The sequence below is a fragment of the Eretmochelys imbricata genome, chromosome 3, assembly GCF_965152235.1.
Source record: "Eretmochelys imbricata isolate rEreImb1 chromosome 3, rEreImb1.hap1, whole genome shotgun sequence".
NCBI classification, from domain to species: domain Eukaryota; kingdom Metazoa; phylum Chordata; order Testudines; family Cheloniidae; genus Eretmochelys; species Eretmochelys imbricata.
This window is the reverse complement of record NC_135574.1, coordinates 197,559,389-197,574,339: the sequence shown is the minus strand read 5'-3', so window position 1 is coordinate 197,574,339 and position 14,951 is coordinate 197,559,389. Positions and strand designations below refer to the sequence as shown.

Genomic DNA, 14,951 nt, shown 5'->3' with positions numbered 1-14,951 from the left:
GGTACTCGTGAGAATCTAGGGTGCCGAGGAAGTCGGACACCCGCTGACAGAATTGCAGCCGCTTCGGGCTTGTTGTCGGGGCATAGATGTTAACGAGGTTGACCACGAGCCCCTCCATATGGACTCGGAGATGCAACAGGTGGCCCAGCACAGCCTCAGTGACCACTAGCACCTCGGGCCGTAGGTTGTGGGAGAACAGGGTCGCCACTCCAGCTTGTCGAATTGTGAAGTGGCTAAAGCAGACCCCATCCCCCCACTCCAGCCGCCAGCTGTCCTCAGCCGTCAGATCCGTATGGGTCTCCTGCAGGAAAACCACAGAATACCCCCTTTCCCGAAGGTAAGAGAGCACCTGGGACCTGCGGAGAGCCATCCTACAGCCCCTGGTGTTCAAAGTTGCGATAATGAGAGGTGTCATGCGGAGGGCTGGGGGGGGGGGGAGGGGTTCCTTGTTGGCAGGGGTGTTTGCGGACTCCGGAGGGTCGCGCAACAATCCGTGACCCATCCCGTAAGTGACTAAATCATCACGGAAGCTGCGGGCCCACCCGTAGGCTGTGGCACCGTGCCTTCCTTTCCCTCTACCCTCCTTTATAAGGGCCCTTGTGGCCTGGAGGATTTGATCAAAGTCCCCCCATAGCTGGAGAGCTAGCTGTACCCTGTTGCAGGAGCCACGGATGTCTTCTAAAAACTCCCGCAATGCTTTTCGCAGCTCATGGAGGGGTAGGGTTGCGATTTCCCAGTTTTTCCCTGGTGGGGCTCTTGGTGCAGCCTCATGGTCCGCTGAGGCGGGCAGGCAGGGTGCAGACCACCGATGGGGCGTCTGACAGGCTAAAGTTATTAGGTCCATCTCAAGCCTTGGGGTAGAAGGCGATGGCGGAGGGAAAATTGCAGCTCCTAATGGGTCGCGGCAGGAAAATGCAAAGACTGCTCCTTGGGGGGGATCCGCAAAAAAAGGGAAAGAAATAACCCCAGGGGTGGCAATAGCATTGCAGGAGGAGGTGGATTGGGCAGGGACGGGGTGGGGGCAGGGGCAGAGGCGAGGCTCTGGGAGGCAAGCAGCTAAGAGGTGGCACCTCCCGAACAGATTCAAGGGTTAAGGGGAGGGGGCTCCCAGTGATGCTAGGGGCAGGCTCTGTGGTGGATTTGGCAGCCACGGCATCAGGTGGTGGATTACCTTCTATAGAGTGCCCGCCTAGGAAGGCGGTTAGGGGGAGGGAGCATGGGGAAAAGGGGACTGGGGTGAGGTTGCCCAGATCAAGGCCAGCCGGCAGTAGGTCATCCTCTCCCTGGGTGACCGGGGTCAAACCTAGGGCCTCGATCTCCTCATACATGGAGGAGAGGTCGTCTTCTGCCACCCCGGGGGTCTCCCCTCTGGCACCCGCTACAACAGTCGCTTCGGCGTTCGGGTGATATTCAGGCAGAAGGGGCTTCCTCAGGGGTCTCGGAGGGGAGATCCTACCTTCCAGTGCTATTTTGTCTTCCCCTCCCGACACCAGCAGAGGGATCTCACTCGTGGGCACAGCGGAAGGCTCAGTGTCAGTCCCTCCCTTCCTGGTCTTCCGGGGGGCCTCCGCATCGGATGGGTGCAGCGGAGCTCGAGCCTTCCGCTTGCCTCGCTTTCCCTGGACTAGGGTCCAGCCCTCCATAGCATCGTCTGGGGGCTGGTTAGCAGGGGTCGTGTCGGGGGGCAGAGGCGATGGTTCAGGGGTCAGGGGGGTAACGGCGAGGCAACATGGGGGGCCCCGCTGATCGGCAGAGGTAGCACCGGGCCTCTCCTGTGGAACAGTAGACCCGATAGCAGGCTCCCTGGTAGGGGACTAGGAAGGACCCCTCGAGCGCCTCTCCGTCGCGCCGCCGGCGGTGGTAGAAGCTGCACTTGCCGGCGGAATGAAAGGTCTTGACGGGGGTGGGATCCTTGCAGCCCAACGGGAAAGGGCTGATGACAGAAACGGGTTTCCCCAGGGTGGAGAGAGCGGATAACAGGGCGGCATTGGGTAAAAAAGGAGGGACGGAGGTCAGGACTAGTCGGATGCCCAGGTCCTCTAGCGGTTCCAGGGGAACGAACACCCCTCCCCCCACCGCCAGGCCCTTCTCCACTGCCTCCTGGGCGGCAGCCTCCGATGCTAAGAAAAAGACGACCTTCCTGTACATTTTGGAGGCCGCCACAATAGCCGTGGGTCCTACCACCCTCGCCAACGCCTGCACATGTGTCTCCACGTGGGGCGAGGCGAGTACCAGGAGGCAACGGATGCCATGCTTCCTGGTCATGGTGGGGAAGGGGCCCCAGCCGCTATTGATGGTAGCGGAGGTGGTGGGTGGGCGAGATGACGAGGTGGCAGGCGGGGGGGGGCCTGCTACCGCCCGGGCATACGCCCTGGGGGCCGGGGGAGGGACGCTCGCAGAGCTGGTGGAGGGAACAGCGGGGAGAGATGCCATGGTCGATGATGAGGCCACAGCGGTGGGGGTAGCCCCTGCCATGGAGGGCCTGGTGGTTGTAGCGGGGCCCTTTCCCTTCTTCACACCATGGCCTTTCCGGCCAACTGGGGGGGCTCTCCTAGAATCTGGGGGGCGGTGGGTGTAGCAGCGGCAGTAATCGCCCCGGTGCCTCCTGCTGCCGATGCCCCTGCAGGGGCAGTGGCAGGTGTTTTGGCAGCAGTGGTGGGGGGGAGGCTTGGGGGTTGGGCAGGGGGGTAGGTGGGGGAGGGGCAGCTGAGGTTGTCAGAGGGGCCTCACCCCTCTCATTCCCTGCCATCGTGAGCAGGGAGAGATGGGGAGACACCAGGAGGAGGAGGGGGAAGCAGATTAACCACTTCTCCCTGTTGGGCTGCAGGCGGGGGGGGCCAAATGGGTCAGACTGGACAGGGGAGGAAACAGGAGTTGGGGTTAGGTAGTAGGGGCAAACTGTGGGGTGGGCAGTCTGGGGGGTGTGGGGGGGGAACGTGGACCCACGCGCGTTTGCCCAAGGAGTCTCGTTTGGTCGGCTGTTGTGTCTGGTCCGGATGGCAGAATTCAGAGCAAGCAGCTGAATCCAGAGGCAGATGGCAAGTTGCCAGCAGGGACGGACGGCGGGGGGGGCCGTAACGGTTGTAGTAGTGTTGGGAGGGGCACCAATGGATCGGGGCGCAGCTCCGTGCCACACCCCCTGTGCCCCTACAAACGCAGTTAAGACACAGTCAAACTCTCCCCACACGAGAGTACAGTTCAAAAATTACTCAGTCTTACGGCCCCCTCCACGATGATTTGTAGCTTCCCTGGGCGGTTTTTTCTGTCGGCTATCTTCTCTTCTGGCTTTGTAGCTTTAAACAGCAAGGTTTCCAGCTGGCCAGGAATGTCGGAGAGATAAGAAGATTCCTCTCAGCTCGGTACGGGTCTATGAACATACAGCAAAACGGTTGGGTCTGGGGGCTTCCACTCCCCTCCTCCGGGGAGTGGGTTGACAGTCCTCCCCCCTCCTCCGGGGGTTTCAGCTGGAGCAGTAGCAGCGTCTGAGGGCAGGCGTGGTGGGCTGGCAGCAAGCTGGCAGCCGACCAGCACTCGAATGGCAGCAAAGAAAAACAGCAAAAAAAAAAACAAAACGAAGAAAAAGCGTCTGGCCCGGTCAGGGGGGGCGAACTGAAGCAGGGTCAAAAAGTAAGAAAAGCCCAGGCCAGGGGGCTTTAGGAGAGAATAGAAAGCAGATAGCTGAGCAGCAAGTGAAGGAGGTCCCTTTTTCCTGGGTAAGGGAACAGAGAAGGTTCCAGAACAATCAGGAACCTTCTGGAGACAATTAAGACTGACGGGCTGATTAGAACACCTGCAGCTAATCAAGAAGCTGCTAGAATCAATTAAGGCAGGCTAATCAGGGCACCTGGGTTTAAAAAGGAGCTCACTTCAGTTTGTGGTGCGTGTGTGAGGAGCTGGGAGCAAGAGGCACTAGGAGCTGAGAGTGACAATGCGGACTGTTGGAGAACTGAGGAGTACAAGCATCATCAGACACCAGGAGGAAGGTCCTATGGTGAGAATAAAGAAGGTGTTGGAAGGAGGCCATGGGGAAGTAGCCCAGGGAGTTGTAGCTGTTGCACAGCTGTTCCAGGAGGCACTCTAGACAGCTGCATTCCACAGGGCCCTGGGCTGGAACCCAGAGTATAGGGCGGGCCCGGGTTCCCCCCAAACCTCCCAACTCCTGGTCAGACACAGGAGTCGTTGAACTGGACTGTGGGTTCAGAAAAACGGCCAAGCTGAGGGCTGCCGTGAAGCTCCAAGGTGAGAAAATCCGCCAATAAGTGCAAGACCCACCAAGGTAGAGGAGGAACTTTGTCACAATGTCTAGGCACATATATGGCTCATCACTGTACTACGTGTACCCCAATCAACACAGTGGGCCTGATATTTTTACTCAGCCCACCTTTATAGCCCACCTCTGTATTAAATGGTCTCAGAGAGGGAGGAGGAGTAAAAAGACCCCTTTACATTGTCAACGTGGTTTAAAGTGGTGATAGTGCAAAGTGAATCAGGGCCAGTATCATCACTGAACCATCAAAACCTTCATATTACTAAACTAATGGAGAGAGTTTCAAAAAGTACACAAGTGATTTAAGGGAACCTGTGGTCCTAAATCTCTCCTTGGTTAACAATGTTATCTTGAAACTGTTATCTTGTTTTCCTTCTTCAACCAATCCCTTTCCTATGATTTATTTTCCTCACTTGCAAGCTCTTCAGGGCAAGAATCACATCCTGCTATTTTTTCTGCAACTCTTATTTGTAGCTAACTACACGTTATAGTTGTCAAGGTAAATACTTAATATATACAACTAGTCTATACTATCCCCAAAGTAGGGACCAAGCTTTTCCATTTGTTCTGTAACGTGCCTTGCACACTTTTGGGAACTGTTAAAATTATTTCTTATTGAAAAGTTATTGCTTTTAGTATGCTCTGTAACTGCCAAGCAACCAGAAGGACATTACCTCTACCCCAGACAGGCTATTAGACATTTAATTATAGCAACCACCTCCAAATATGATGCAAAACTGTTTACATTAATTAGCCTGTTCAGAGAATCTGAGCAATTTGGGCCTCAACTTGACATAAATAGTCTAATAAAGATTCAGTACATTTGAGAATCATTTACAAAATCAGAATTCTAGGCAGAGATATAAAAGTTGTAGGCAACTATATAGGCTTCATAAACCTGAGCTTAGCTGACTTCCATCTTAATCTGTATATATATTGACACACACTGCCAGGTTGCTTAATTGAAAAATAAAACATCCGTGTTACTAAAACAAGTAGACTGTAAGTAGCTACTGAATGTGCAGAAAGCAACTGAATTACCCATGTACAAAAGATGGCTAGGGGATGTAAAAACATACCAATATTTAGTTCTTAGCAGAAAAACTATAAAGCAACATCAAACCTGCTAAATTGCACATGCACATAAGGTAGACTTCATAAACTGGTATCAAAGTAAGTTCTTCCAGAGAAGAGGATGAAAACAAACTCATTCTTTGAAATAATGATTTGAAAAAAACAACAGAGAAGAGCTCATCAGTTTGGTTATGGGTAAATGTTTATCTGACCTATTCAGTGTGAATTATTATCTAAGAAAGCAGCAATATAAAGTGTGTGAAAAAGGAGGATAGGATAATTACTTTGGGTTTCAAAAAACAAATTTTCAAGACTGTCTCAAGAAACAGCCATTATATAGCCATGTTTTAAAGCTTTCCTTTTATCTCCAGACAACAACGATAACTGTGGCTATTTTAAATGCAGTAGTGCCCTTCTTCCATACAATATGGGCCTGATGCGTTGACTTCAATGGGATTTAATTCAGGCCCTAGATACTAGATTCAGGCATCCGATGAAGTGAGCTGTAGCTCACGAAAGCTTATGCTCAAATAAATTGGTTAGTCTCTAAGGTGCCACAAGTACTCCTTTTCTTCTTTTTGCGAATACAGACTAACACGGCTGTTACTCTGAAGCCCTAGATACTGTGAAACATTTCTCACTTTTTGGAAAGGCAAAAGTTTCCTTAGCTGAATTCTCTGTTTGACATCTTCCATACTTCATCCAAGTGCTGAGACATAGTCCCAGCCAACAGATGAATATTAAAAGGTATATTGATGACATCATTGTGACACTCTGTACCTGAAAGTAGCACCCTGGAACCCCCATATTCACCTCTGTGATATCATTATATGTTTTGTACAAAGTATACCTTATGAGGTATTATTTTAAAGAACTTGATCTGCTGAACATTAATATCCTTGTATCATTGTATGGGAAGTTATGAAGCATTGTTATATGTGTTACTTAAATATGCTGTGAGTTTGGGAACACCCACAATCAGCCTTTCAGTTACAACAAAGGAGTAGCCATCAATAGCCAGATGGCGTTAATGGCTCATCAGCGCGCAATCTACTATCTCAGAGACTTCTCGGAGAAGGCACATACACCATAGGGGAAGACTAACTCACGTCACAGCCAAGATCTTTCCAGCAAGCTAGAAGAAAGTATAAAAAAGAGAGACATTGACACCATCACTTGGCATCTCCCCCCATCTCAACACCTGAAAGCACGTCTGGAAGACAAAGGCTTTGAACTAGGAAAGTTTGATTTCAGACTGGAAGGCAGTCCCAGTTCATGTACTGAGGACCTATGACCTGCTTGTACCATCTGCCAGGGTGAGAAACGCTGCTTGAGTCAACTTTCGCTTAGACTAAATGCTTAAGATTTAGAGTGTGTGTTTTTATTTTTATTTCTTAAGGTAACTATCTCTGACCTTTATGCCTACCACTTATAATCACATACAATCTATCTTTCTATAGTTAACAGAATGGCATAGAGCATACACTTGCAAAGTTTGAGGATGATACCAAGCTGGGAAGGGTTGCAAGTGCTTTGGAGGAGAAGATTAAAATTCAGACTGATCTGGACAAACTGGAGAAATGGTCTAAAGTAAACAGGATGAAATACAATAAGGACAAATGCAAAGTACTCCACTGAGGAAGGAACAATGAGTTGTACACATACAAAATGGAAAATGACAGCCCAGGAAGGAGTACTGCGGAAACGGATCTGGGGCTCACAGTGGATCACAAGCTGAATATGAGAACAGTGTAACACTGTTGCAAAAAAAGCAAACACCATTCTGGGATGTATTAGCAGGAGTGTTGTAAGCAAGACACGAGAAGTAATTCCTCTGCTCTACTCCATGCTGATTAGGCCTCAACTGGAGTATTGTGTCCAGTTCTGGGTGCCACATTTCAGGAAAGAGGTGGACAAATTGGAGAAAGTCCAGAGAAGAGCAACAAAAATGATTAAAGGTCTAGAAAACATGACTTATGAAGGAAGACTGAAAAAATTGAGTTTGTTTAGTCTGGAAAATAGAAGACTAAGAGGGGACACGATAACAGTTTTCAAGTACATAAAAGGTTGTTATAAGGAGGAGGGAGAAAAAATGTTCTCCTTAACGTCTGAGGTTAGGACAAGAAGCAATGGGCTTAAATTGCAGCAAGGATGATGTGCCATGCTGTGGCTCAAAATGATACCCTGGAACCCCCATATTCACATGTCATATAATTATGATATGTTTTGAACAAAGTATGCCTCGTTGAGGTATCAATTTAAAAGTCTTGACTTGTTAAGCATTAATATCCTGTTGGATTGTATGTGCTACCATTGTATGGGCAGTTATGAAGTTTTGCTCTGTGTGTGTTACAGAAATATGTTTTAAGATTGGGAACACCCACAACCAGCCTGTCAGGTACAACAATGGAGCAGCCAGATGCTGCTGATGGCCCATGAAAGGGAGTCCACACTCACGACAACTGTCCTAGGAACTGTATACAATGGGAACTTCTCAGAGGTAGCACACGTAGATTGGAGACTGCTTGACCCACGTCATAGCAAAGGCTCTTTCTAGTAAGCTGGAAGAAGCTATAAAGAGGGGAAGTGACATCATCACTTGGCCTTACTTCCCCCACAACTCAACACCTGGAAGCACATCTGGAGGACAAATATTGGGAATGGGGGAAGTGGTCCCAGGCTGGAAAGAAGAATCCCAGCCTGTGTTATAAGGAACTATACCATCTACCAGGTGAGACACTGCTTGATTCAAATCCTGTCTAATTTATAAACTCAGTTTGCAATTTTACTTTTATTTTGTATGTAATCAGCTTACATCTATATGCTTATTACTTATAATCATTTAAAATCTATCTTTCTGTGGTTAATAAATCTGTTTTATATTTTATCTAAAAACAGTGCATTTTGGTTAAAGTGCTTGGAAAATCTGCTCAGGAACAAAAACTGGCGCATATCCTCTCCACATTGAGGGAGGGGCAGACTGGGTCATAAACTTATACTGGTCAGGCATCTGACCAGGGCAAGACAGTACAGCCCTGGGGTCCTAGGCTGCAGAGCTGGGGGAATCGGCTGGAGCCTCTCTACTGTTAGTTCATGAGTGAACTGAGAGAAACATTCATGAAGCTCAGCTGGGTGTGTCCCTGACTGTGCAGGTCTGTGTACGTACAGTAACTGACAGAGGTTTGTGGCTTAGCAACAGCATCACAATGTGAAAGGAAGCCCAGGTTGGAGGGACAGAGGGCCCAGCAGTACCCCAGTTCCAGGTTGCACCCCGGGAAGACCCGTCATAGGCAGTTTAGGTTGGACATTAGGAAAATCTTCCTGTCAGGGGAGTTAAGCACTGGAATACATTGTCTAGGGAGGCTGTGGAATCTCCATCATTGGAGATTTTTAATAGCAGGTTAGACAAACACCTGTCAGGGATGGTTTAGATAACTCAGTCATGCCATGAGTGCAGGGGACTGAGCTAGGTCCCTTCCAGTTCTATAATTCTATGATTCTGTGAAAGTTGACTGGCTGGTGAGGGGATACATTCGTTTTTTGTAAGAATCTTTCACTAGGGTGTTTTCAACATGAGCTTAGTCTTTGATTTTAGTCTTATAGTAAATTACCAAGTATTAAATACCATGTCTGTTTACTCTTAAGACAAAAAACGTATGTAAGAGGATGTTAAACCTTATCAAAGAATTACTGTTTGCCTTTACCATACATATCAGTTCCCAACTTTTATATCATTTTACTTTGTCATAACTAGGTGTCATAACTTCTCGCTATTCTCTAGTTTTCAATTACAATGACAACTAAGTAGCCTTTAGTCAGTGCCGCCAAAAGCTATGCTTTATCCGATCAAGATGAGGTACCCAATACAGTGACCTCATTCCTTCATTTATATTTTATTTAACTTGATTTCTAATTATTTTTAAAGATGGAAAGCAAAATCTATGCATGCACTTAAACCATTTATGAGAATTGTTTCTGCATAAATATAGAATGTGTGGTTGGCACCTTGCTCAGCTGAGCTTTCTGGATAGGAAACAACCATGTTCAAATAAGGAGCTTAAATACTGTGATAATGGACACAAATACTCTGCTGATGAAGACGGGGTAAAGTAGCTGAACAGAACTTAATTGAAAGGCAAGAAATATAGGCTTTAGAAAGAGTTCAGAACTACACCCTCTCACTTCTGGGGACAACCACCTTACATGCACTACAGACCTGGAATACAAAGAAACAGAGAAGTCTCTTTTCTACAATCTAAAATATAGGCAAAACACACTTCTTTGTGTACAGAGCCTATTAAATTGATGTTCCCCGTAGTTCTCACCTTTCTCTATCCTGTTCCAGGGCTTTTTGTTCAGCTTCTAGACTAGCCTGCAGACCTGCCTGTTCACTGCAGCTGCTGTTCAGAATTGCAAGTTTTTGTTTTTGCTCTTCAATTTCAACATCTATTGTGGAACGACGCTGCAAAGCAGAGTGTCTCCTTTCCAACTTAGCTACTGCTTGCTCCAGTGCCTCTCTCTGCTGTTTTTCCCTTGATTCAAGAATTTCTTTTTCTTTTTTCCGAACTTTTTCCTCCTGACGAGCTACGTTAGCTGTAAATTCAAATGTTTCTTGGAGCTGCTGCAGCTGGTTAGTGCTGACTCTATATTGCGCAAGCTGTTCTTCTTTTTCTTCCATTTCTTTCTCAACTTGATAAAGAGTATTGTCTAACCCTAGCAGACCTCTATCAAGGACTTCAGAAGCTCTCTGTTTTTCTTCCAACAAAGCTGGCAAGTGATTATGCATCAGGTATTGAAGCTGGCGCTCTTTATACTGTAGCCTGTATTCTGCTGGCTTTATTTTGTCAAATTCTTCAACCATCAGTGCAGCATCCACAACGTTTTCATCATCTTTCTTGAGGAGGTTTAACCGTTCTTTGTGTGCATATTTTAAACGGTCCAGAGCTTCATGTTCATCTGCTACTTCCTTTTCTAGATGATCCCTTTGTTGAAATAAGTCTTTCTCCAAAATAGTTACCTGTTCTAATTGCTTTCTTTTAAAATCCATGAAAGTATGCTGTGCTTTTTCTAATTCTTCATTGTCTTCGTCACCTTCAGATTTAGCTTCCTTGACCCTCAAGAGAGATTCTCTAATATCTTCAAGTTCTCTTTTCTCTTCTTCAACCCTTTGCACATCCCCTCTTTTGAGTAGCTGTATCATGACCTGTTTCTCTCGAAGTTGTCCTTCTAGGTGAGCCACTTGCATCACCTGCTCCCTTTCTTGTTCTTCGAGCCTCTTTTTTTCAAATTCCAGCTTGATGTACTGTTCATCTTTTTCCTTTTTAAGTTTTTCTAGTTCTCTAAAAATCTGCATTTTCTCAACTTTTTCATTATTATTAAGTTCTTGCAAGCGTTGCAGTTCTTCTTTAACTCGAGCAAAAATTTCTTCCTGTTGTTTCGTTTTCTGAAGTTCTATCTCCTGCTGTTCCCGTAGTCTTTCTTCTTCAAATTTCTCTTTTTCAGCCAGCAAGTCTTTTAACCTGCTTTCAATGTGAACGCTTCGCCGTTTCAGGCTCTCTTCCTGTTTTCGTATTTCTAGTTGTACTATTTCTGTTTCCTTGCGCTGTGACTCCACCTCTTGCTGCATTCTTTCTAGTTCTGCCTTGTCAGATTTTTGTTTTTCTTCCATTTCTTCTATCAGCTTCCTAAAAAAAAATATGTACAATATATATATGAGATTAATACCTTCAAAATGTCCCTTCCATTTCCCTAATATGGTTAATATATTCCTAAAAGTTAACAGGGTTTGGAAGAGGATCTAAAAACACATACCATCTTGAATTGTTTTGTTTAAAGAGACAATTTTATTTCAGTCTTTTTTGATTTGCCTCATGTTAGGAGCATGCCTTCATAATTTAGCAGCTTATATTTAACTCAATTTCTGGAGAAAAACATAATTATCAGATCGAAATTACTTCAAGCAAAGCTTTACCTGACAAGCAGATACACTACAGAATTGACACATACTGAACTATCATTAAATTATCTTTAAAATTGTAGGTATATGAAATTACATGAAGTCAATTCATGTTAGTAGTAGAAGCACTACATGTTTAAACCACAATAACTCTATCCAATGCAATAATACTCATTAAATACATACTGCATGACTGCACTGCACAATTAGATTGAGGCATGAACACAATGATTAGATTAAAAATTCACATCCTCCAATCTTGTTTGAGTCAACTGTTTTAATCCATCAAATTTCACTCTTTTAGGAAACTTCCTCTTGTAATTGGCACATTTGGTTGGAAGTGTGGGAATAGCTGCTGTCTCCTAGAGACAAATTGTCTTCTCTTCCTTATACAGGATATAATTCTCCTCTCACAGTCTCTTTGGGGGGGGGGGGTCAAGATTAATTGTGAGGGAGTGTAGAAAACGCCAAGCTACACATATCTGCATAGTGCAGTGATCTGAAGATTAGTAGAATGACATTGTACAGCCAATCATTTAGCCTTGAGTAAGTAAAATATTCAAACTCAGACAAAATAAGAGAACAAAAGAAAATACATATAGAAAACCAACAAAATCTGAACTCAAATAATACATATGCCTTCATATATACTCAACCACAGTGAGTATAGTGAGGTAGGATAGTCCAGTGGTTAGGGCTTGGGCTTCAACTCCCTGGACTTCCTGTGTGACCTTGGGCAAGTCACTTTGCTTCTCTGTCTTAGTTTCCCATCTGTAAAATGGGGACAATAGTATTTACCTACTCCACAGGGATGTTCTGAGGATAAATTCACTAAAGATTGTGAGGCACTCAGACATTGAAATTATGTGGGACATAAATACCTCATATGGGTAGTAGATAAAAGTTACCTTTTACTTTCTAATTTTTCTAGTTCCTCTCGTTGTTGTCTCTCAAATTCTAGTCTAATTAAAAAAATAGGGAAAAATGAGTGTCATTTCTTGAAAATTACAGAACAGAAATAAAGCATGGTACATTTTATATCATGGTATCTGTTTTAAAAGTTTACATTGATATTGTGGCCTGGCAAGTTTTACAATAGCTTAATACGCTCTATAAGAATTGAAAACATTTCGTTAAATATGGCCACCAATTAGATTCTGTGCTGCTGGGCACTTGTATGGAAGCTGAAAAGTAAATGAATTTCTGGGAAGAAACTATTTAAATAGTAAAGTTAAACAAGACAGATAAATGATTAACACAGCCTCTGCAAGTTAACTATATGCAGACATGGCAATCAATATATAGAAATTGAGTTTCTCTACCTTAGACAGATTGGTCCTTTTACAGGGAACAGACTGCCACAGGAGGTAGAGAGAAACAAAGTGATCAATTAAGAAAGGAACTGACAGAAAAAAAAGTCAAGAGAAAAGCATTAAAGAATATTTTAAAGCCAACAACCTATCTACAAACTTAGCTTTTTAAAAAAAGCAAACGCTCAGACCATTAGCTTTGCTCTCTAAGAGGTTACATTAGTTAGGTTCACATTCTTCAAGCAACAGTCAATCACACTGTAACTCTAACTAAACAGCTATTCACATAAATTGAAGAGTTATTTTTCCTAAGCATGCTTTTCATATGCCAATGATTGTTATTCAACTTTCATGTTCCTTTGACTTATTAACTGGGCACAAATTTGAGAAGACTAAAGGCATTTGAATTTCAAAAGGACCTAAATGGAGCCTGAAAGCTATTTTTTCTCCGAATAAGCAAATAATCATTGTAATTCAGTTGTTCTAATATACCTAATAAAAAGAAAAGCAGGCCGACATAAAATGAAACATGGTATAAAACCCCATTTCAGGGCATCAAAGTATTTGGATTCACAGGGTTTTCGGTAACTGAGGGTGTTGTTGGTATTTTGAATACTGCTGGGAATATTATGTAACATTAGAGTCAGGTGCCTGAAACTCTTGAATAGAAGTCTTCCCCCCCGCACTATTTAAATCTAATTAAAACAAAATATTTGTTAAGAGACTCATGCCCAGGGGCATCACCTACGTTTTTATAAGAAATATTTTCATATTAAGGACTCAGTTGAACAGTATTAATATAAATACATAACATATGCTTTTATTTAATATTATTTTCTGCAAATAGTACAACTGTCCACCACAGAAAGGGAAAAAGAGGTATTGTATGGGGCAGGTGCAATTGGAAGATAAAATATATGGCAAGCATCTACCATTTTTTATTTAAATAAAAAGCTAAAAAAACCTGGATTTCTTGTACTCTAGGCACCTATATCAATCAGTTTAAATACAGTAGAAATCAACAACAAACTGCACAACACTCCATACACATAACTTTATGACTGTGAAACGAATTAAAACAAATCCCACTTTCTGTAGGTATCACCCCATAGGCTATGATTTAGTCACAGAGGTCGTGGAAGTCACAGAATCCGTGATTTCCAGCGACCTCCGTGACTTCAGCCTGCGGTGGTCAGGAGCTCCAGGGTCCCCCCCCACACCTCAAGTGGGGGCAGAGAGCTGCAGGGTATCCCCGGTACCTCTGGTGGGCCCCCGGAGCTCCAAGCTGCTGTGGGGGGTGGGGAACCCCCAGCTCCCAGCCACCACAGGTGGCGGGAGAACCCACAAGCCCCCAGCTGCTGCGGGCAGTGGAAGAACCCTGGCCGCCAGCGGGGGTACACCTGAGCCCCCAGCAGAGGACCCTCGAGCCTCCGGTCACTGCAGGCAGTGGGGGAATCCCCGAACCTTCAGTCACCTCAGGCAGCGGGAGAATCCCCCGAGCCACCGACCACTACGGGCCACCCTGCAACTCCTGGCCAACATAGGAGGCAGGAGCACCCCACAGCTCCTGGCCCCGATGGGCAGCGGGGGACCCCTGGAGGTGCAGGTGGCAGGGGTACCCTGTAGCCCCCAGCTGCTGCAGGTGGATCCTAGCCCCTGCGCAGCTGGCCTGCTTCAGGCAGCGTGGGGACCCACAGATCCCCATTTTGTCAGGTATATTTTTAGTAAAAGTCATGGACAAATCACGGCTTCTGTGAATTTTTCTCTTTTGCCCGTGACCTGTCTGTGACTTTTACTAAAAATATCCATGACAAAATCTTAGCCTTAATCATCCCTCACTCTCAAAAGCTCCATTAAAGAGGATAAGCATGTCCTAAACATCAACAGGTTTGAGTTACTGTAGACCAAGATGAGGAACACATTCCAAAGGAATAGAACCCTCACAAAGATTATCTCGCCAATAAGCCACTTGTGTTCACGTCAAGGGGATGTCTACTAGTGTGCCTCTGTTGATCTCAACTTCAGTAATATGGTACAGGAAGAGAAGAGGTCTCTCCAGAAGATAGACCTAAAGCTACTTAGCACTTTATAGATCAATGACAACATCCAGAGCTCCATCCAGAAACACACAAGATGACAGAGCAGATCACGAAACACTGGATGGATATAGTCCTGATGGGACACTTCACTTAGGCATGTTGCCAATTTCTGCTCTAGCTTTAGCTCAGAAATGGGGTTAAACACAATGCTTTAGTCTAGTGTCAGGATAATAAAAAGCATGAATTACAACAGTGTAGTCTGTCACAGAAAGAAAGGATACAACCTCTTCAAAAAATGAAAGTGA

The 14,951-nt window shown here is 45.3% G+C and overlaps 1 protein-coding gene across 1 annotated transcript in view; it reads right to left on the bottom strand.

The window, feature by feature from the left end:
* KIF16B (kinesin family member 16B) overlaps positions 1-14,951 on the bottom strand; it is a 234,811-nt gene that overhangs the window by 83,494 nt on the left and 136,366 nt on the right. The window contains exons 18-19 of the mRNA XM_077812041.1: positions 12,206-12,259; positions 9,667-11,025 (exon numbers count right to left, since the gene is read on the bottom strand). Of these exons, the coding sequence (XP_077668167.1) occupies positions 9,667-11,025; positions 12,206-12,259 (1,413 nt within the window). The remainder of the gene's footprint in view (positions 1-9,666; positions 11,026-12,205; positions 12,260-14,951) is intronic.